At 39.0% G+C, this 23,421-nt stretch overlaps 1 protein-coding gene, 1 long non-coding RNA gene, 1 other non-coding gene and 1 pseudogene across 3 annotated transcripts; 1 reads left to right on the top strand and 3 right to left on the bottom strand.

Moving 5' to 3' along the window:
- Positions 1-91: 91 nt before the first annotated feature.
- LOC131181462 (uncharacterized) lies at positions 92-3,237 on the bottom strand. Its single transcript, XR_009149966.1, has 2 exons — positions 2,680-3,237; positions 92-402 (listed from the first exon to the last, which is right to left on the bottom strand). It is a non-coding gene; the product is annotated as an uncharacterized LOC131181462 (long non-coding RNA).
- Positions 2,793-2,895, bottom strand: LOC131181738 (U6 spliceosomal RNA). The gene has a single exon (XR_009150217.1). It is a non-coding gene; the product is annotated as a U6 spliceosomal RNA (small nuclear RNA).
- A 1,736-nt stretch (positions 3,238-4,973) lies between the features above and the next one.
- On the top strand, positions 4,974-9,136 carry LOC110634930 (65-kDa microtubule-associated protein 8-like; annotated as a pseudogene).
- Positions 9,137-9,617: 481 nt separating this feature from the next.
- On the bottom strand, positions 9,618-10,301 carry LOC110638183 (DNA polymerase II subunit B3-1). The gene has a single exon (XM_021788646.2). It carries the CDS (start codon positions 10,136-10,138, stop codon positions 9,713-9,715), a length of 426 nt encoding a protein of 141 aa, XP_021644338.2. The 5' UTR covers positions 10,139-10,301; the 3' UTR covers positions 9,618-9,712.
- Positions 10,302-23,421: the final 13,120 nt, after the last annotated feature.

Here is a 23,421-nt window from a genome sequence, read left to right as displayed (position 1 = left end):
ATTATTTTTGGCGTCGGTGCATTCCCACTTACACAGACGAAAATCAAGACTAACTGGAAAATGAAAGAAAATGAGTATAAAAACGGCCTGCTAAAAGAGTTTTGCATGTATATTCTTGTAGTAGGATGAAAATCCATTATCAATCATCAGCAATCTTGTTAACTGGAAATTATCCCATCTCCTTTCAAAGCCTAAAAAATTTACTAGCCTAAGTAATTAGAGAACACGAGGAAGTTTATTCATCATATCTTAACAATCACTCTTAATAATTTTTTTTTCAACGTTTCTGCATTATCGAGTCGCAGTCAAATAACTGTGAGGAATCTTCACAAATCAACATCTCTCATGGTTGATTCAAAGCTGCTCTTCTTCCTCTTCCTGGGTATGTCAACTGCAGGTAAGCTGTTCCAAAACGAACCTATCGATTTCAAACAACTCTGCTATATAACAAAAGAAATGAGTACAAAAAGAAATACTCCAGAATCCAGATGTTGATCTCCTCAACCACCACCAGTCCATCCTTGCTCCAAAATGGAACCCAAGAAAAAAAAAAAAAGGCCTGGACGCTCGTTATATCACCTTCAAACTAGAAATTAAACAACAGATTTTAACATGCAAAAATGTGGACAACTTGCTGGTGAATGGCGGATTTGAACCATCAGTCAAGAACTCAAACTAGGGGTTTTTACTGGAAGAAGGGCCTGATCAACTTAAATCTCCACTCCAACAATAGTCAATCATATGTCCACACACTAACCGTTCTTGAACTCTCAAAAGGGCTCTACCTCTACCTATACTTCAGAATTCATGACAGGGAATGCTAACAAATCGTGATCTGGAGACCTCATATTGCAGAGACTCAAGTAAGCTAAATCATTCAGCATTTTACCCTGCAAACAAAGCCACTGTTTCAGCTCAGAATCATTCTATAACACAAGGCAGGTTCAAACCTAAGTCCCATCAGTTTTGTTTGCCTCAATCAGAACCAAATGTTGTCCACAGAGGCTTTTGTAGTTGTGTTTCTCATTGTCACGAACATTTAATTTAGCTACATTGAAGGTCAGTTAGGTACTATTATCCATGTTTTAGAAGTGCATTTGTTTCCTGACCAACAAATATTAAGCGATAAAAACCACCTGTCTCAGGATTACATATGAAGTTAGAATCTGTAAAACATTTGCTAAGCTTAAAAACCTTCTTTGCATTGACTGGTTTATTTAAGAATTTCGGTGATGATGTAGCCTGAAGTTTAGGCTCAAGAAGAGAACATATAGCCTTGATGTTAGGCTCAAAAAGAGGAAAATCTAGGAATATTCAGAATATATGCTTCCTAACCAATGAGCTTTAGCTTAGTGGTAATAGATTTGTCCCTAGGACCATGCGGTCTCAAATTCGAGTCTCGGTCGGAACCAATTGTATATAAACAAATGCCATGATTTTTGTTTCCTAAGTGGAATCAAGTCTAAGAGTACCTAAAATGGCATTTAAATTTGCTTTTGGATTGAAGCAACATGGTCCCGGAACCCCTAAAATCATACAAATAAATGGAATTTTGAGGCCTTATTCTGGAATGCTGCTCAAACATAATAGAAAAAATTACATACAACCTCAGACTAACTATTCCATGACCTCCAAATTTCATTGTTTTGTCTACAAATGCTTCTGGGCAATTTTACTCAAAGACAGTCCACCAATGGTTAATGCAAGGGCTACTAACTAAAGTGACACAAACACTCGGAAATCAATATAGAACATTCCATCCATTCAATGCATCAGATATTCCATGTGGCTAAGTTATCATGAAAGGTTGGTGATTAAGAATCTGTGAAAGAAAAATAATGAAAGACCACAACATCCCATTTGGCCTTACCAACGCTTTTCATCCCATTAAATGAGTGGGGACTAAAACCAATTACTGAACCTATGTAGCACATCAGATATTTAAGGCTTCGAGCCACTCAAAACAAATTTGTTGAGGAAGAAAGGACATCGTAGCACACTGTATTCTAGCTAATCACTGGGCTAAAGCTTATGAATACAACACAATGATTGGCTTAAAACTACAAGTGCGAAAGATACTGACGGACTATAAAATTAGTTGGAACACCCATCCACCAGGACTATTTACACTTTATATCAATAGTTCTTCTATAGGAAACCCAGAAAAGGATGGTTAGATGTTCTCATTCCTCCACAGAGTTTCCACATCCCAGTTAGAATCTCACATATACAGTGCTACTATACTTTGCTTTTGGAGGAGCTGGAGCTTGCCTTCCAGTTCTCCACTATACTTTTATGGAAGTTACTATTGCTACTGCTTAGTTGATAAAAACGTCCCTTTGAAATAAAAAGGGGAAACTCACATAAACAGTGCTACTATACATTGCTTTTGGAGGAGCTGGAGCTCTCAATTATTCACTATATTTTTATGGCAATTACTATTGCCACTGCTTAGTTGACAAAAACGTCCATTTGAAATAAAAAGGGGGAAAGAAAAAATTTGGCGCTGCATGCTATGGTTTTAAGGAATTCATAGCCCACAAGAATCCACGATCTCTCCTCTTACGAGTTTAGGCAAACACACCAACAATAATGGAAGAAAATTAACACATCCTTAGCATGAGACCAAATATCAAGAATACAATAAATTTCCCTAAGAAAATGAAAATATGAACTGACCTTTTTATGCAAATGGACCAGTTTAGAAGCAGCGCTCGATAGATGGGTAGAAAAGTAACTTCTGAGAGGAGAAGAAGCCATTGAAGGGAAGGTTCACTGCAAATGGGGAAAAAAAAAATTTGGACCATTTCTCGATTTGTGCGTGTCATCCTTGCGCAGGGGCCATGCTAATCTTCTCTGTATCGTTCCAATTTTATCGGATGTCCCCGAGGGGACACTCAAGGGTAGTCCGTTCATCAAAATAAAGTCAAGCGAATGGGTTAACTGAACGATGTGGGATTTAGTTCTGTTCTAACTATAGCCGTCAGCATTCATTTTAAACACGTCAGCTCACTTACAAGGCCGCACCAAGCAAGTTTTAGACTCTCCACAGGCTACAGGCCGTCTGTGTTTTAGATCATGAGGCCCAAATTCTGGCAACATTTAGCCTTGTACAGAACAATGTTGCAGAACAGTGCAATTGGACATTGAAATTAGATTAGTTCAATTTAAAAATAAAATCGAATTAAAATTGATTAAGTTTATATTGAATAAAATTGTATTTGAATTGGACCACAATTGATCAGTCCGGTTTCATGTTAAAATCAAAATTTCTTTTAAAAAATAAAATTAAAAAATAAATAAATATTAAATTGAATTAAAATCAAAATCAAAATCAAAATCAAAATCAAAGGGACGTTCAATATAATTTTGGTCTTCTAGCCCTTGGATCAAAACCGAACCGTGACAGACCATAGGGCTATCCTTAATTTACAAGCCATGTCTGCTACAGAAACTGAGAAAAGAGCAACAATATAATTTTCTCTTTTGGTTTAATTTTCAACTCAGCTACGGTTCCTTGTTTGATGGGCTGTGCCATGAATGATTTGGTCCTTGACACTCTAGGTATCTTATCTTGTGTTCTATCTTTTATCTTCCCACCTAGAGTGAATCTTATCATTACAGGCATGTGACTAGAAAAAGACTGCTTACCACTGATGAAAAAAAAAAATGCTAGTTGCCTTTATTTTCAATAGAAGCCTAAAATGGTGTTGGAAAAGGTAAACAAGGTGAAGGGTTCTGTTGAAAGTGATTCATTACCATTCCTGAATCAAATGATTAAGATGTTTTAATAAAGTATTGCACAAAAATTTTTTTAAAAAAAGGGACAGAACATACCTTTTTTATAATTGGTAAAATATAATTTATGTTTTTTTTTCTACCTTTGAATTTTTAAAATTATTTGAATTTATAAGACATTATTCACCTAATCTCCTATAAAAAAACATTTTAATTACAAAATAAAAAAAAATTATTTAAAATAGCCATTAAAAAACATTTTCATGATATTAATGAGTTTTAGCTGTTGAAAAAAAAAATCCTTGGTGGAAGACTTGTCTAAAGATATAATAACAAAAATTAAATTAAAAAAAAAATTATCTTTTCTAGTTATTTTTCTTAGATGACTTTTCGAGTTAACTCAGTTAAACTGAAATATTGAATTTGATATCACAACTACATCTATGATCTATGTAATTTATTTTGATAAATTGATGTTTCGAATAAAGCATACAATTAATTTTGGAGACATCAAACATATACACATATGAAATAGTAAATCCTAATCATCATTGGAAGGAAGGAAATCTATTAGTTCTCTCAAGCTATGATGCAAATAATATGTACGACGAAAATCTAGATTAATGATGATCAATCAGGAACCAAACCATTAAATTATCTCTTTTTGATAACTGATTTCTATATAATTCGTAGGATACCCAATAAAACAAAATTTTATGATGTAATTGGGCCCAGTTTACCAGGCTAAATTGTTATTAACTTTTATCTGCAGCATGATTAGCCATGGCAACCTTCACAGAATACTTAGAAATCAAGTTCACTCAAATGCACAAAAGACGTTAATATGCTTCCAAAAAAGCTATACATCTCTGAATGAGATACTCTAACTTCATGCATAAAATAAGATAAATTTTTTCTTGGATGTCTCTAATTTAAGTTAGAGGAGAGTGAAAGGTAGAACCTGGGGATGCGTAAGTATTAATAGGAATAGCTGATCCTTGAACCCAAAGCTTCAGGGTTACCAAACTCAGTAGCCTTTTCTTTTGAGCAACTGCTCACCAAAGTTCCCGACCATCATTCTTCACTCTTTCTCTGTCTCAATACTTAGTTGATCCGCAAGGAACTAAAACCCAAAGCTTTCAGCTACCAGTGGCGGAACTATCTCACATAGAGATCATAGATTTTAGAGATCCAAGAACCTCAAAGAGTTACAGCCACACTGAAGGGCTTGTCAGATGGGTTCGTTGCAAACACCTATAGGAATGCAAAGGTCTGCATTACTAGAAACATCATGTGGATATCTACTCCAAGAATGGAAGGCAAGATTATTCAGTAAATAGTTATATTAATTAATGAGTGAATAAAATGCTTTATTTGTTCTCAATCTGTTTTCTTTCCCCCTCATTTGAAACAGATGATCTGGGATGAAGTTGGTGAGGATCAGATTGAAAGAGAGAAGGTTCTCCTGGATTTAGAACAGGATTGTCTCGAAGTTTATAGAAGAAAAGTTGACAGTGCAAATATATCCAGAGCTCGCCTGCATCAAGAGTTGGCAGAATCTGAAGCTGAATTTACCCATCTCCTTCTGTCACTTGGTGAAAGATCTCTCCCTGGACGGGTACCTTATCCAACCATCTGTTTCCAGTTACTAATTTAAGCATTAGGAATTACAAGGTCAAGTGCAAATATAGCATATAACACTAAGCGGTAGCACATAATTTGTAGTCAGTAATAACTCAGCAGTAAGCAATCTATCGCTATATCAATAAAAGTAAAATACAATAGTAGTGAACAGAGTTTAAAAAGTATCTATATATAGGCACCTACTTTGAAATCACTTCCAGTCCAACTAAATTTACGATGTTATTAAATATTGCCTGCACTGCCAGAAAAAATTTCAGGGACACTAAAGGAGCAGCTAGATGCAATCACCCCAGCTTTGCGGGACATGCGGTTGAGAAATGAAGAAAGAGTGAACCAACTTCAAGCTGTGCAAGGGCAAATTCAAAAAATTTCTGCAGAAATTGCAGGTCAGTCAGTGTATGATGACTCAATAACAAATGTCATAGTAAATGAGAATGATCTTTCGTTGAAGAAACTAGAGGAATACCAGATTGAGCTACAAAGGCTTCACAATGAGAAGGTAAAATAAGTGATTAAGGAACTACTTTAAGGAACTCATATGTTCAACTTTTAATCTCTCTTTTGCTGACTTTGAAGAATGACAGGCTCCAGCAAGTGGAGAAATATATTGATACAATCCAGAGGTTGTCCAAAACATTAGGGATGGAATCTTCCATGATTGTAACAAAAGTTCATCCAAGTTTGAATGAGTTGTGTGGCATATCTGAAAATATAAGTGACGGTATTTTGGACAAAATCAACAGCACTGTGGAATCACTCAAGGAAGAATAACAGAAGAGACTTGAAAGATGAAAATTACTAATGTCACTGTGCTAACCTTCTATTTTCCAAACCTTATTGGCAGGATCGAGCACCTGAGCTACAGTGATAAATACACAGCATGTCTGATGATAAGTGTATAGAAGTGGCAAGGGTGATATATAAATAGAAATGTGACAAATAAGAATTAATCAAAATTGTGATGAAAAAGAATTGATGGTTTAAGTGATAAGGTTTTTCATACTACAATCATTTTATTTCCACCTAGTTTAAGGAACATATTACCTGTATGATAAAGAATGGCATACCATAATTGTTGCAAACTTGGCAGCTTCATCATCTAGGAGACGCATTGAACAATTTATGGAATCTTATGGACACACCCTATGAAGATCACCAACTGTTTTCTCATGTCACTGGTTTGTTATCTGTCTTATCAGCTGAAGTGTCAGATCCTGAAAGCCTTACCCTGAATATAATCCAGCAGGTTAGTGTATAAGATTATCACACCAAATTAACGGAAACAACTAATACATAACAGCTATTTAAAATGTTTCAAGGCTGAAGCAGAAGACTGGATCAGTTAAAGGCAAGCAAGATGAAAGAGCTTTTCTTCAAGAAGCAGAATGAGCTAGAGGACATATGCAATAAATCACACATGGAGATCACTTCACGATCAGAGATTGATAATATAATTACACGTATAAACTCAGGTATGCTTGACTGTATCCTTTGTTACAATTATCCATTGCCATTTGTGATTAACTACAGTCATCTGCATACTGACACATTAAAAAGGGGAGATTGACCATGCTAATCTCCTCATGAGCATGGACGAACAGATATCAAAAGCAAAAGAAGAAGCTTCTAGCAGGAAGGAAATAATGGAAAATGTCGAAAGGTGGTTTTTAGCACGTGATGAGGAACGCTGGTTAGATGAATATAGCATGGTTAATTTCTTATCCATTGGTCTGCAAGATTTGTTGGTCTCTATCCTCTATTATATCCAGATCATGATATTCATGAATATTTTCAGGATGAAAATCGATTTTCAGTTAGCAGAGGCGCTCATAACAACCTGAGACGTGCAGAACGTGCCCGAGTAATAGTGAACAAAATCAGAGGTAAGGGGGTGAAGTTCCTAAAAGAGACAGTTGCATTTACCTAATCAAGTCAGAAAAAATAAGCGTTTCTGTCTCTGAGGGGAGGCACCTCAAACAATTAATTTTGGAAGGGCCATAAAATGTGCCAACCACTCCAAATGTTAACACAGTGCTATACAATACAAACTAAGCAGTAATGCAGAATAGAAAGTTTACAATTTTATTTAGAAATTTTAATTGTTATAGAATTAGGAAATTTGAAGAGTTTTTATTGTTTGGAAATTTTATTATTATTATGTCTTTTATTTTTTAATTTATCTTATTTAGTATTCCTAATTATAGTTGAATTAGAATTTTTATTCTTAATTTGATTAAGACTATACGCTCTAGAAATAAAGTTAATTTTCTATTATTCAGTAATTTTGGATTATGATTATTATTGAGATTAAATAAAATGATTGAAAATTAGTTCTCTTTTTCAAGGATTAGTCCTTAATTTCTCTTTTTCTTGATTCTTTCCTTTGTTCTACATGAAGTAGATTGTTAACCAGATGAATTAGTAACATCCCCACAAATCAGGCAGTTATATGGCAGAAGTGAAATGTCATTGCAAAGTAACTGAATAGTGAAAAGCCTTTGACTTGCTACAGTTTTTTATCCTCTTGAATTTCAAATTCAAATGCAACCACCAATGTCAAGTGATTACATATATTGTAATAATTGATGATGCAGTTTTGGTGGCCTTGCTTATAGCAAAGACCAAGATTTGGGAAGAAGAAAGAAAGAAAGTATTCTTGTTTGATGATGTAAGTTAATTAATTTTTTGTCTTTTATTTTCTTGCATGATTCCAAACCTGCATTATGTAAGCAAACTGCAGAAAAGAAGCATCATTTTATCATGGAACTACATGTCGTGCAAACTAATAAACAACTACATGAATTGTTATCTAGGTACCTCTGTTGGCAATGTTGGAAGAATATAACATTTCAAGGCAGGAAAGAGAGGAGGAGAAGCAAAGACAAAGGGTATTTTATTTGGAACTATAATGGCAAAGAATTTGATTTTCACCATAAGCATGCATAAACAATTTTCTTTCTCATTTTCTTATTTTCTTCTTTGTTAGTTTCAATGACAACTAACAAGTTAGCTTACTGAAAAAGTCCACGTACAATGATGATTCTTACCTCTTATTGACAAGGTGACCTTTGCTTCACAGGAAAAGAAGAAGGTGCAGATCCAGGTAGTAGTTGACCAAGATAATACATTTGGGTCAAGGCCAGGCACCAGTAGTCGACGTCTTTCAAACAGAAGCTTAAACGGAGGCCTTAGCAATGCAACCCCTTTAAATAGAAGGCTTTCCTGAGCATCCAACAGATGGGAAACAATAGCATCAATTCTGCAACTCAAGGTATATCCTTGATAAAGGAAGCAAGGAAAATACAGGGACAAAAGATGTTTGCTCGACCTGGCTTTGCTTCTCATCTTCGAGATGAAACAGCTTCAGTGGTCTCAACATTTTCTGGCCCAGTATCTCCTTAAATTTCATATCAGATTGTTATCTTCACGTGCATTGCTAGATCAAAAAGCATAAGAGATTAAAGAAAGCCTACTGTGGAACAATATGACAGAATCTGCAGAATAATATTTCGCTCCACTAAATCAGTTTGAAGATGTTTATCTATGGCTTCCCCCGCAGCAAATAGACTCGTCTACAACCCAGAGAATTGTCAGCAGGGGAAAATAAAACAAGTGTTAGGAGTTTTACAATTATTGTTTTATTTCGTTGCAGACGGAAGGCGCAGTACACCAATAAATTAACATCTACAGGTCTATGCAACTATGCAAGCATGTTTTTAATCAAGACGCTCAGATTTTCCTAATTGATTGGTCACATTGTTGTCCCCAAATATTGAATGTCAAGAATTTTGGTACACTGCTTAATCATAAACAATTGCTTATAGTTACAAATTTCAGATAATACAGGTAATATCATCCCCGTCAATAGAGGCGGCCACCGGTTCTGGTTCCTGAAACGAGGGACCCCTAACCAGACCATGGCTCTGGTTCGGGCCGATTCCAATTTGATTCGAGAAGATAGGAAAGCTGTCTAATTACAGTCTGGGATCCAGATACGAATAGAACCATTGCTGCGCCCAACTTCAACCATTCAATTTAAATTAAAAAAAAAAAGGAAAAAGAAAAAATACAAGCAATATGAACTTGTTAACTTAATGCATAAATGCTTTAATGAAGACTCGCATCAGAAATAAGTTCAAATAACCTTATTAAACGAAAAGATTTCAATCATTATTTCACTTCATTGAGCAATAATCTATGAATCCAATCACCAAATTAATTCAAACAAAACAAGATAAAAAAAAAAGATTCTTTATATTATAAAGCTAAAAATATATTCTGTTTCAACTTTCAACTAAGCAAAATAATGTGAAGATAGAAATAAAAGCATCTAGCTTTCATTTATCTGAACCGGAGCTTCATTTGCCGACTTAGCGAAGAAATAGTCAATCCGGCGAGTGCCAGGAGGGAGAGGTTTATCGGTCACAGGAGCAGGACGAGTCTTCTCAGCTGGTGGTTTACCGGATAACTGAGTTGGCACGGGAAGCGAGTCAAGAAGAAAATCACCGGTTGGCTGATGCCTCTTAACGGCAACTCGGATGTGATCAAGTTTCACGATCTTTCGCTTCTTTTCGATTGCAACTTCTGCCGACTTCTCTGCGAGGAATTTTAGAAATAGCTCGGTGGATCGGGAAACCAGTAATAAAGCGTCTGAGTTGATTTTGTTGATGTCTTTGTCCAGTTTCACGATTCTCTTGACCCTTCCAGTTGGAAATTGGGGCCGGATCGCCCCTTCTGTGTTCTCTTCCTCGGCCATTTGATGATTGGAATGGGAAGTAATTAGCAATTTGAAAATTTTTGTTTTGTGAGAAATTCGACATTTTAGGGATTGTAGATTGGCGGGAAACTGACGGATTGGGAAATTGCCCGCCACGGTACGCTCCTTTCGCGCTTAGAAAGCAAAAGGTAAATTTGTTTGGAAGATGTTTTAAGTAGAGTTAATAAGGTAATATAAATATTTTAAATTAATATATAAATTGTTAATATAAAATTTTTGATGGTTGATGGTTATTAAAATAGTTAATATTATTATTTTTTTAATTAATATTTTTATTATAATTAAAAATATTATTTATTTTATTTTTATTATTTAGTGACTTAATATTTATTATAGTATTTAAAAATTGAGTAATAATTTATAAAAAATTACTTTTTTTATTTTTTAAAAATTGAGATAATATTTTAATTGGAGTCGGTAATATAATATTATTATTTTTATATTTAATCATTAAATCAACATCAATTTTTACTAAATACTTCCTTTTAAATTATTATGTAAATAGTTAATTATTAATAATTAATATTTAATAATTAATAATTAATTATTATTAAAATAATTAATAAATATTAAAATATCTAATAAGTATTAATACAATTAATATTATCAAGCATGACCTAAGTAAACAATTACACACTTAATGAGTCAACATTAAGCCTCTTTAAAATCTTGTTTAATATATATATATAATCTAAAACATAGCAAATTGAAGGTTATCTTGGTTGGAAGTTCATGAGCTAATTTGGTCATAAGATTTCATTTTGATACTTAAATTTAGATTTAATAGTTATTATGATTTATAATAAATTGTTTTACAATTAAACATGCCTCTCAAATCTTAAATATTCAAATTAGTCAAAATCATAAACACAGTTAATGAAACATTTATGTGAAGCGGTAAAAACTAATTTGATTGAGGTCACCTTCTCCTTCGTGAGTTCACTATCTCCTTCTGTCTTCACTGTTGCTGTGCAATTGTGCATATCCTCCCCTTGTTAACATGAAATCCACCTTATAACATTCTTATGACTTATTGATAATGATTTATGTAATAAATATTTAAACTAAAAGTTATGATATTTATATCTTATAATTATGGACGGGATATATTAGAGGAAAGTCCATCTCAATTTGGAAGCTAACGGATTAATTTTTGTCGATATTTGATATAATTGAATCCTAATAAAATAAATTTAGGTAATATATAATTAAGTTTATGTTGAGTTTAAATTTAAGAAATAATATAATAACGTGTTTCAGATTTTACACGTTATTTATTTCATTTTAAATAGAATAAAATTTAAATATTTTATAAAATTATTAAACTTTTAAAATATAATATATTAATAAAATATAATTTTTAAGTTAATTATTGATTAAAATTTATAAAATTAAATGCATTAATCAAATTTAAGATAAATTCAAATGATTGATAATAAATTTTAATCATATTTGATACTAATTTAAATTTAAAAATATTAATCTAATTCAAAAATAAGGTACTGTCTCATTATAATAGCTCTTTAAGAGTTTTACATAAGAATCGACAAACTAATTAGATAGTGTCACGACCAAACCTATGGACCGGATCGACACTAGGACCTGGGCCAGCCTAAAGCCCCCGAGACCCGTAGTAAGCCTAACTGTTCATTAACCCAACTCTAAGGCCCATTTGGGCCCAATATCAAGAAAACAAACGGACAGAGTCCGGCCATAAAATGGACTTTCCAACGGAGAGTTTTCGACTCACCCGACCTGTAAACATAATAAATACTCAATTGGGGAGCTCAGCTCACCCTCCACATACTCATATCCTCATAAAAATAAATGGGAGCTCAGCTCCCTCATCCAATCCATTGTCTAGGCATAGGCCCCATGACATGCTGCATACACTCTATCAATCACCAATCGAATTGCTCTCGCTGTCTAGAATCCAAAAATCGATATGCATCGCTCGACACATCATAAGTACCGTGCACCAACTTCTTGAAATTTATGATCCGCTTGTAAGATCTTTCTCTTGGTGCGTGGATCACGCCGTGGAGGACGGACCATATCGCGCCATCATATCGATGATTCTCTCAGAACCCAAATAGAGTAGTCGCCATTGGGTCCATGGGACCTCGTGCCATAAATGACCGATCTCAGATCGGGTGGCCGCTCCTCTACTTGAGCAGCCTCTAGGCCTCTTACCCCGCCTCCTGGCAGCGCCATCCCGTGCCGACACCTCGCCAGCACATCCGCTCGTGCAAAGGCAGCTCTCCCGCTTCTACGCATTTTCCGAAATTCAACAAAGATTAGCCCACAAAAATTCAAATCGCCATTACACAGCTCTATAGACTTATATTTATACATAATATATGGAGCAGAAACTAGAAGCAAAGATGACAATGCAAGACGAATATAGACCCTATTTTTCCGCATGTGACTCCTAGTAGACTCTTCCCAACACTTAGACAATTTTTTTCCCTAAGAATCTGGAGTCTAAGCTCTGATACCACATTTGTCACGACCCAACTTGCAAAATGGCTCAAAACACACTTCTATATTTACAATCCATATATGTAACACCCCAAAATTTTATTAATTATGGGTATTTTTGATATTTAAATTTTATTTAAATTTTAGGAATTTTTTTGAGATTTTTCGGATTTTAAAAATCGGGTTCGATTTTCCGAAAATATAAACTTTGATGATTTTTAAAAATTAATTTAAAGACCACGTGGCAAAACTAAAAATATATTTGGAGTCTACGATTTTTCTCGAGTTTTGAATTTTTTCGAATTTTGGACCTCGCTTTGGCCCCGAGGCGAGTAAAAATTCAAAATTTTGTATTTAATCAAACCGCCGAATCGAATCGACGATCGGACCGGCCGACCTGACCGGCTTCTTCTCTTTTTCTTCCTCTTCCTCCGCGACGCCTCCCTTCTCTCTCTCTTTCTCTCTCCTCCTCCCCGCCGCCACCGCCTCCTCTCGCCCTCCTCCTCCCCGCCTCACTCCCTCCCCATGCAGCCGCCTAACGCACGGAACGCTGATTTCTTTCGCAGCCCAAGGCCAGCTTCCTCGGCCAAATCGCCGATCCGGCCACCGATTGGACCGGTCTTGTGTCCAAAACCATCTACTCGGCGAGAGCTTTCCATAGACACCAAGAACGCCAAATCCATCGAGCGGATTGTCCGATTTTAGCTCGGAAGATTTTAGCCCATTTCGACTTTTGGGCTAGATTTCTCGAAACCGTGAATCCCACGAAAACCGAGGCTACCAGCACGCTCCACTCGACGAGAGCTTCATGATATTAATTTCAAAATTTTCCGACAACGTTTTTGGTGGGTCCTACTAACTTCGCAGTTGTTTTTCCGAGCATTAAATGAGCTTAGAAAATTCTGAAAAATTTATGTACTAACCCCGTGTTATGGGCTTCGTGTAGGTATTCTCAATTCGCGGAAATTCGGCTGATTGACCGGTGCAAATTTCGACTGCATGCACTGCACGAAAAGTCTCGAATTGGGCGAGATTTTGCCTACCCCCATTGTCGACGTCGAGCGCTGTCCCGAGGTCGGAATCGCAAAGGTAAACCCAACCTTGTTTTTCGTAATTTTCTAGTGCTTAAATAGGATTAAAAATCAGAAATATTCGTGGTAGCTTAGAAAATTACGATTCTTTTGCAATAGCTTAGTAATATTGCTAAGGACCATGGGCAAAGTTTTATAATTTTTAGAGCTTGTTTGGGCGTTTTGCAAAAATGATCAATAATAAGGACTAAATTGAAATTTTGCGTATTGTGATGGATAATTGATTTGATGGGCCCAGAGGGGCTGTGTGATATGATTGAACTGTTGATATATGGATTGTGAATATAGAAGTGCTTTTAGCCCTTTTGCAGTTGGGTAGGTCCTAGGTATAGGGAGACTCACTGGATTTTCTGCACGACTTAGGACGTAATTGGTCTTTTTCTTTGTTTGTATTGAGTCGATTGTATTAATTAGATGTAATGTAATTGTCGTGAGCCGACAGCCTTCTTCCTCCGCCCACCGCCCATGAATTTGTCGCCAAGTCCGTGAGTAAAATATTAATTTTAATTATAATTTCGATATTATTATATGTTCAAGATGCCCATGCATCACTTATATGAATATATTTATGTAGTTAAACTCTAGGCACGATTTATGTCGCATTCATAATCGTAATGTGCCATGAGTGTTGTTGTGGTAATTTGGAGCAGCAGCGTGCGTTGGCGTGCGTGTGATGTGGTGTGGACTATGGATAGGACGGGTAGTCACGCTTGAGTTCTTCCGGGACCCGCTCCTTCGAGGGGTAGTCACGGCTTGAGTTCTTCGGGGACCTCGATTTGGTTTATTGCGAAAGTCCGCTTGAGTTCTTCACGCACCAAAGTTGGATTTAAGAGAGTCAGATAGGGATCAGCCCCAATATATTATGATTGATGCTACAGGTGCGTGAGTGCTCCAAATTACCTTTTGATGCTATGATGTGAATATGATGTTAATGTTGCATTTCACTCTACAAAGTTGCATTAGTTTCAGATAGTTATAGAGATTATAGTTAAGATTGATATTTTACTCTCGAGTCGAACGCCACTCTGCTCAAAAATTTTACAGCCACAGAGGATATTTTATTCGGTTAACTCGCTTATCCTTCGCAGTTGTTTATCCATGTTTGTGTAATTTTAATTACTCCTAGAATTTCCGCATGTGTTAGCAGATTTATTTGAATTTGGTCCGTAATATTTTTATCATGTTGGACCCGTAAACTTAAATATTTTAAGTCTGCTTGATGGATTGGATGAGGAGCCGAGCTCCCATTTATTATTATGTTGATGAGTATGTGGAGGGTGAGCCGAGCTCCCAATGGATTGTTTATTGTGTTTACAGTCGGGTGAGTCGAAAACTCCCGTTGGAAAGTCCATTTTATGGCGGACTCGTCCGCTTGTTTTCTTGATATTGGGCCCAAATGGGCCTTAGAGTTGGGTTAATGAATAGTTAAGGCTTACTACGGGCCTCGGGGCTTTAGGGTCGCCTGTGTCCTAGTGCCGGTCCGCCCATAGGTTGGGTCGTGACAAATGTGGTATCGAGCTTAGGCTCCATTCTTAGGGAATGTTGTCTAAAGTGTCGGAAGAGTCTACTAGAGTCACATGCGAAATATAGGGTCCACATTCGCCTTGCATTGTCATCTTTGCTTCTAGTTTCGCTCCATATGTTATGTATAAATATGAGTCTATAGAGGTATGTAATGTGCGCTTTGAATTTTGTGGGCTAATGTGCTGAATTTCGTGAAAATGCGTAGAAGGTAAGAGCCGCCATCGCACTGAGAGCGATGTGCTGACGAGGTGTCAAGACAGATGAGGCGCCGCCCCGAGGAGGCGGGTAGGAGGCCTAGAGTCGCTCAAGTAGAAGAGCAACTACCCACGCTCAGAACAGGCTTTCATGGCACAGGTCCCATGGACCCCATGGCGCCTACTCTAGCCGGGTCCACAGAGAACCATCGACATGATGGCGCAGATATGGTCCACCCTTCACAAAGAAGCAGATCGCCGCACTCAAGAGAGGAATCTTTCAAACAGATTATAAATTTCAAGAAGTTGGTGCTCGTACCTATGATGTGTCGACGATGCATATCGGTTTTGGATTCTCGCATGACAGCAGAACAATTACGCTTGGATCGATAGAAGATTGATAGAGTGTATGCAAAGACGCCATGGGGCCTATGCCTAGACAATGGATGAATGACTACGTGTTACCCTGATGGAGGGTTTGACATGGGCTCGCTTGTGGAACTTTTATTAATCGGTTTGTGCGTAAAGCTTGAGATCGAGCGGTGGGCCTTTGAGGCCTTAAGACAGAATGGCGTGTCCGTAGATGAATATGCTATGCACTTTCGAATTGAGCAGATATGCCCTCGCAAAGAGCTACGTAAAAGATGAAGGTGAAAAGATTCCTAAAGGGGCTTGACAAGAGATATGCAAACCTCGCCATGATGTCGATCACTTTTGATGTGGTGGTTGATCGAGCTAGACAGATTGAGATCGCTATGCCGTGGATGACAGGAAGAGCAAAGAAAAACAGAGCAGGGTTCCTCGTGTGTCCTTCCATGGGTACTCCGGATAGTGGTGGCGAGTAATTACAGAGGAAAGAGTAGGAACAAGAAAAGTGGTTTTAGACACAAACCACGAGGATTCGCACTGTGGTACTGATCCAAAGCGCTGGTCACGCTCAGTGGCAAAGCCTGGTTCTGCTCAGATCCTCTTTGCACCGTGTCCACAAAGGTGGAAGAGGACATTCAGACCTTGTTTGATGGGGTCAGAGTATGCTTGTGTGTGGCCAACCGGTCACTTTGCTAGAGATCGCCTGCTTTCAGGAGCCACGTATGGGGTCACAGGTTCTGCAAATGTTCCTCGACAATTGTATCCGGTGCTTCCAACATGGCAGTGGCCAGCTCGATAACAGGCCGAGGACAAGGGGGACGTGGATTTGGAGGCGATCAGAGGTAGAAGTCGTGATCAGGTTACGCCACTCGTAGGGGTCAAGCTCGGGTTTTCACCCGACCCACCAGATGCTCAAGCTTCAAATGCGCTGTGGCGTATTCTTCCTCGTCTGCTTATGAGGCTCGTGTTTTGATAGATCCGGTGCTACGCACTCATTTGTCTCCCCGTGTTTGCCATGAGGTTGGGTAGAAACCCTACAACTTTAGAGTGCCCTTTGTCGTAGCTACCCCACTTAGTGACAACATAGATGTAGACATGGTATTTCCGGTAGCCCAGGGTAGTGGATGGAAAGATCCTCCCAGCAGACTTGGTTCCTCTACCAAGAATGGATTTCATGTAACTCGGGATGGACTGGTTGGCAACTCATTATGCCACCTTAGACCGCAGGAACAAAGGTATACTTCCACATACCGTGTGGAAGAGTTTAGCTTTGATGGTGACAGAGCGTGGCTCCATATAATTTGGTGTCGCAATTAGTGCGTAAAAATGTTGAGGCGTGATGCCAAGGGTATTTGGCATTGGTGAGAGATACATCCGTAGAAGGTGTCAATATGGAAAATGTTCTGTTGTCGAGAATTCATGGATGTCTTCCTCAAGAGCTTCAGGTTGCCACCGTAAAGGGAATAGAGTTCTGCATTGATGTTATTCCTGCACAAACCCCATATCCATGCCACCTACAGATGGCACCAGGAATTGAAAGAGTCAAGGAGCAACTACAGGAGCTTTTGGACAAGGGTTTCATACGTCCGAGCACTTCACCGGGTGCTCCTGCTCTATTCGTGAGAAAGAAGGATGGGTCGTTGAGGTTGTGTATTGACTATAGACACCGAACAAAGTGACTGTGAAGAACAAGTATCCACTTCCTGATCGATGATCTATTTGATCACCCAAGGGGCTAGATTCTTTTCCAAGATAGACTGCGATCAGCTACCATCGCTTGAGAATCGTGATGAGGACGTGTCCAAAACGGCTTTCGTGACAAGATATGGTCATTATGAGTTCTTGGTGATGTCTTTTGGACTCACTAATGCACCAAAGACCTTCATGGACTTGATGAACAGGTGTTCAAGCCATTTTTGGACCGCTTTGTCATCGTATTCATAGATGACATTCGCATACTCGCATCGAGGAAGAACACGTGGCACTTGAGGATGGTGTTGCAGACGTTGAGGAGCACCAAATATACGCCAAATTTTCAAAATGTGAATTTTGGCTAGAAAGCATCTCATTCTTGGGACACGTGGTTTCTAGAGACGATTCAAGTGGATCCCAAGAAAATTGAAGTCAGAATCGATTGGCTTAGGCCTACAATACCACCGAGGTGCGAAGTTTTCTGGTTTAGTCGCTACTATAGGCGTTTTGTACAAGATTTCTCCAAGATAGCGGCTCCCTTAACTAAGTTGACCAGAAGAATGTTCCATTCATTTGGACAGATGATCGTGAGGAGAGTTTCCAAGCTCAAGGAGTGTCTAACCACCGCCTGTGTTGACACTACCGTGAGTGGTGAAGGATACACCGTGTATTGTGACGCCTCGAGTTGGCCTAGGGTGTGTTTTGATGCGTAATGGAAAGGTAGTGGCTTATGCTTCAAGGCACTGAAGAGGCATGAGCGTAACTACCCCACCCATGATTTGGAAATGGCTGTAGTCTTTGCACTAAAAACTGGAGACACTACTGTATGGTGAAGTGTGCGAGATATACACCGACCACAAGAGTTTGAAGTACATCTTCCAACAGAGGGATTTAAATTTAAGACAGAGGAGATGGATGGAGCTTCTGAAAGACTATGATTGCACCATCCAGTACCACCCTGGGAAGGCCAATGTTGTAGCAGATGCTTTGAGCAGAAAATCTTCCGTAGTTTGGCGCACATTTCAGAGTAAAAGAGACCACCGATTCAGAGGTACATGAGTTGATGGATCAAGGTTTAATCCTAGATCTTTCAGATGAGGGGTATTGTTGGCTCACTTTTCGGTGAGGCCGCACTTGAGGGACAGAGTTAGAGTTTCCCAAAGACAGAGACCAACAATTGATGAAGATCGTAGAAAAAGTACAGAAGGTGAAGGTGGTGAGTTTGGATTTGCCAATGATGGCGCCTAGTGCAAGGTTCTAGAATATGTGTGCCCGATGTGGACAATCTCAGAATGAAATCATGCAAGAGGCACACTACACATCAGCATAAGATTCACCTGTGTTCCACCAAGATGTACCATGATGTGAAAGATAGCTATTGGTGGAATGGCATGAAGAGAGACATAGCAGACTTTGTGTCCAAGTGCTTGACTTGTCGAAGGTGAAGTTTGAACACCAGAGACCGTCGGTGAAGCTGCAAGAGCTCCCTATCCCGTAATGGAAGTGGGAAATGATCACTATGGATTTTGTGATCAGGTTGCCTCGCATCACGCGAGGATATGATTCAATATGGGTAATTGTGGACCGCTTGACCAAATCACCACTTCTTACTCAGAAGACTACATACTGTGGGCACAAGATGCCGCTCTACATTCGAGAAATAGTCGATTGCATGGAATTCCGGCCCATAATATCCGATAGAGGGCCCCGATTCACTTCGGTTTTGGAGAAAGTTGCAGGAGGCACTTGGCACACAGCTTGAACTTCAAGACGGCTTTCCACCCTCGCATGCACGGCAATTGAAAGGACAATCCAAACATCGAAGACATGCTCCGCATGAGTGTCTTGGATTTTGGAGGTCAATGGGATGAGCAAATAGCTTTGGTGGAGTTTGCCTACAACAATAGTTATCACTCCAAAGATAGGGATGGCACCCTATGAGGCATTATATGGAAGAAAGTGTAGGTCTCCTCTGTGTTGGACAGAAATGGGGAAGCGAAGTGCATGATGTAGACCTAGTGCAAGACACTTCGAGGTAGTTCCTTTAATCGTGGAACGATCAAGACAAATTTCAAAGAGGCGTAAGAGTTATGCACCCTGCACGGAGGGATGTGGAGTTTGCAATGGGCGACTACGTATTCTCAAGGTATCTCCAATGAAGGGACTCCTGAGATTTGGAAAGAAGTGCAAGTTGGCACATCGGTATATCTGACCTTTGAGGTTACCGATAGAGTTGGAGCGATTGCTCACGGCTGGAGCTACCACCCAACCTTTTCACGCTCATCCCGTGTTTCACATCTCCATGCTCAGAAATACATTCCCGATCCTTCTCATGTACATCGCAGGATGTGATAGAGCTAAAAGAGAACTTGACATTTGAGGAGCAGCCTGTAGCCATAGTGGACTACCAAGTGAAACAGCTGAGATCAAAACAGATCCCTATGGTTAAGGTTTTGTGGAGGAGTCAGTCGGTGGAAGAGTGCACCTGGGAGTCAGAACGGGACATGCGTAGCAAGTACCCTTACTTGTTCAATGTATAATCATGTACTTTATTCTGCCTTGTGTAAAAATTCGAGGACGAATTTTCTGTAAGGGGGGAAGAATGTAACACCCCAAAATTTTATTAATTATGGGTATTTTTGATATTTAAATTTTATTTAAATTTTAGGAATTTTTTTGAGATTTTTCGGATTTTAAAAATCGGGTTCGATTTTCCGAAAATATAAACTTTGATGATTTTTAAAAATTAATTTAAAGACCACGTGGCAAAACTAAAAATATATTTGGAGTCTAAGTATTTTTCTGAGTTTTCGTGAATTTTTTCGGTATTTTTTGACCTCTTTTTCGGTCCCGAGGCAGAGTAAAAATTCAAAATTTTGTATTCGAATCAAACCGCCGAATCGAATCGACCGGATCGGACCGGCCGAATCGGACGGTCTCTTCTCTTTTCTTCCTCTTCCTCCGCGACGCCTCCCCTTCTCTCTCTCTTTTCTCTCTCCTCCCTCCCTGCCGCCACCGCCTCCCTGCGTCCTCCCTCGCCGGCGCGCCTCCCGGTAAATCCCGGCCAGCGGCTGTAGCCACGGAACGCGCGATTCTCCCCTGCGCGCGCCGGCTTCAGCTTCCTCGGCCAAATCCGCCGATCCGGTCACCGATTGGACCGGTCTTGTGTCCAAAACCATCTACTGGCGAGAGCTTTCCATAGACACCAAGAACGCCAAATCCATCGAGCGGATTGTCCGATTTTAGCTCGGGAAGATTTTAGCCCATTTCGACTTTTGGGCTAGATTTCTCGAAACCGTGAATCCCACGAGAAAACCGAGAGGCTACCAGACGCTCCACTCGACGAGCTTCATGATATTAATTTCAAAATTTTCCGACAACGTTTTTCTGGGTCCCACTAACTTCGCAGTTGTTTTTCCGAGCATTAAATGAGCTTAGAAAATTCTGAAAAATTTATGTACTAACCCCGTGTTATGGGCTTCGTGTAGGTATTCTCAATTCGGAAATTCGGCTGATTGGCGTCCGCAAATTTCGACTGCATGCACTGCTACGAAAAGTCTCGAATTGGGCGAGATTTTGCCTACCCCCATTGTCAGACGTCCCGAGCGCGTCCCCGAGGTCGGAATCGGCAAAGGTAAACCCGAACCTTGTTTTTTCGTAATTTTCTAGTGCTTAAATAGGATTAAAAATCCGTAAAATATTCGTGGTAGCTTAGAAAATTACGATTCTTTTTGCAATAGCTTAGTAATATTGCTAAGTACAGAGCGGCAAAGTTTTATAATTTTTATATCTTGTTTGGGCGCTTTTGCAAAAATCATCAATAATAAGGACTAAATAGAAATTTTCCGTATTGTGATGGATAAGTGATTTGATGGGCCAAGGAGGGGCTGTGTGATATGATTGAACAGTTGATATATGGAAGGTGAATATAGAAGATCGTTTTTAGCACTTTTGCAGTTTGGGTCGGTCCTAGGGATAGGAGACTCACGATTTTCGGCACGACTTAGGACGTAATTGGTCTTTTTCTTTGTTTGTATTGAGTCAGATTGTATTAATTAGATGTAATGTAATTGTCAGGTGAGCCGGGACAGCCTTCTTCCTCCGCCCAGCCGCCACAGTAATTTGTCGTCAAGTCTGTGAGTAAAATATTAATTTTAATTATAATTTCGATATTATTATATGTTCAGCATGCCCATGCATCACTTATATGAATATATTTATGTAGTTAAACTCTAGGCACGATTTATGTCGCATTCATAATCGTTAATGTGCCATGAGTGTTGTTGTGGTAATTTGGAGCAGCGTGCGTTGGCGTGCGTGTGATGTGGTGTGGACTATGGATAGGACGGTAGTCACGCTTGAGTTCTTCGCTGGGACCCGCTCCTTCGAGGGGTAGTCACGGCTTGAGTTCTTCACGGGACCTCGATTTGGTTTATTGCGAAAGTCCGCTTGAGTTCTTCGGCACCAAAGTTGGATTTAAGAGAGTCAGATAGGGATCACTCCCAATATATTATGATTGATGCTACAGGTGCGTGAGTGCTCCAAATTACCTTTTGATGCTATGATGTGAATATGATGTTAATGTTGCATTTCACTCTACAAAGTTGCATTAGTTTCAGATAGTTATAGAGATTATAGTTAAGATTGATATTTTACTCTCGAGTCGAACGCCACTCCTCTGCTCAAAAATTTTTACAGCCACAGGAGGATATTTTATTCTCGGTTAACTCGCTTATCCTTCGCAGTTGTTTATCCATGTTTGTGTAATTTTAATTACTCCTAGAATTTCCGCATGTGTTAGCGTGATTTATTTGAATTTGGTCCGTAATATTTTTATCATGTTGGACCCGTAAACTTAAATATTTTAAGTCCGCTTGATGGATTGGATGAGGAGCCGAGCTCCCATTTATTATTATGTTGATGAGTATGTGGAGGGTGAGCCGAGCTCCCAATGGATTGTTTATTGTGTTTACAGTCGGGTGAGTCGAAAACTCCCGCTGGAAAGTCCATTTTATGGCGGACTCTGTCCGCTTGTTTTCTTGATATTGGGCCCAAATGGGCCTTAGAGTTGGGTTAATGAATAGTTAAGGCTTACTACGCCTCGGGGCTTTAGGTCGCCTGTGTCCTAGTGCTGGTCCGCCCATAGGTTGGGTCGTGACAATATATCCACACTCAATCATATCACACACACCCTCCCGCCCATCAAATCAGTCATCCATCACAATACGTAAAATTTCAATTTAGTCCTTATTATTGATCATTTTGCAAAAACTGCCCAAACAAGCTCTAAAAATTCTAAAATTTTGCCCCGCGGTCCTTAGCAATATTATTAAGCTATTGCAAAAAGGATCGTAATTTTCTAAGCTACCACGAATATTTTATGGATTTTTAATCCTATTTAAGCACTAGAAAATTACGAAAAAACAAGGTTCGGGTTTACCTTGCCGATTCTCGACTTCGAACGCGCCGACGCCCGACAATGGGGCTAGCCAAAACTTTGGTCCACCCGAGACTTTTCCTAGAACGTCCGTTCGCCGGATTTCGCAAACCCGGTCAACTGTCGAATTTCCGTGAATCGAGGATACCTACACGAAGCCCATAACACGGGGGTTAGTACATAAAATTTTCAGAATTTTCTAAACTCATTAAAGGCTCGGAAAAACACTGCGAAGTTCCGTGAGACCCACCGAAAAACGGTGTCGGAAAAATTTGAAATTTATGTCGCCGCGAAGCTCTCGACGAGTGGAGCGTCTTTGGTACCCTCGGTTTTCTCGTGGATTCACTGCCGAGAAATCTAGCCCAAAAGTCGAAATGGGCTAAAATCTTCCCGAGCAAAAATCTGACAAACCGCTCGATGGATTTGGCGTTCTTGATGTCTATGGAAAGCTCTCGCCGAGTAGATGATTTTAGA

Source organism: Hevea brasiliensis, chromosome 7 (genome assembly GCF_030052815.1).
Source record: "Hevea brasiliensis isolate MT/VB/25A 57/8 chromosome 7, ASM3005281v1, whole genome shotgun sequence".
NCBI classification, from domain to species: Eukaryota; Viridiplantae; Streptophyta; class Magnoliopsida; order Malpighiales; family Euphorbiaceae; genus Hevea; species Hevea brasiliensis.
The sequence above is the reverse complement of the archived record's forward strand: the minus strand, read 5'-3'. Positions and strand labels throughout refer to the sequence as shown.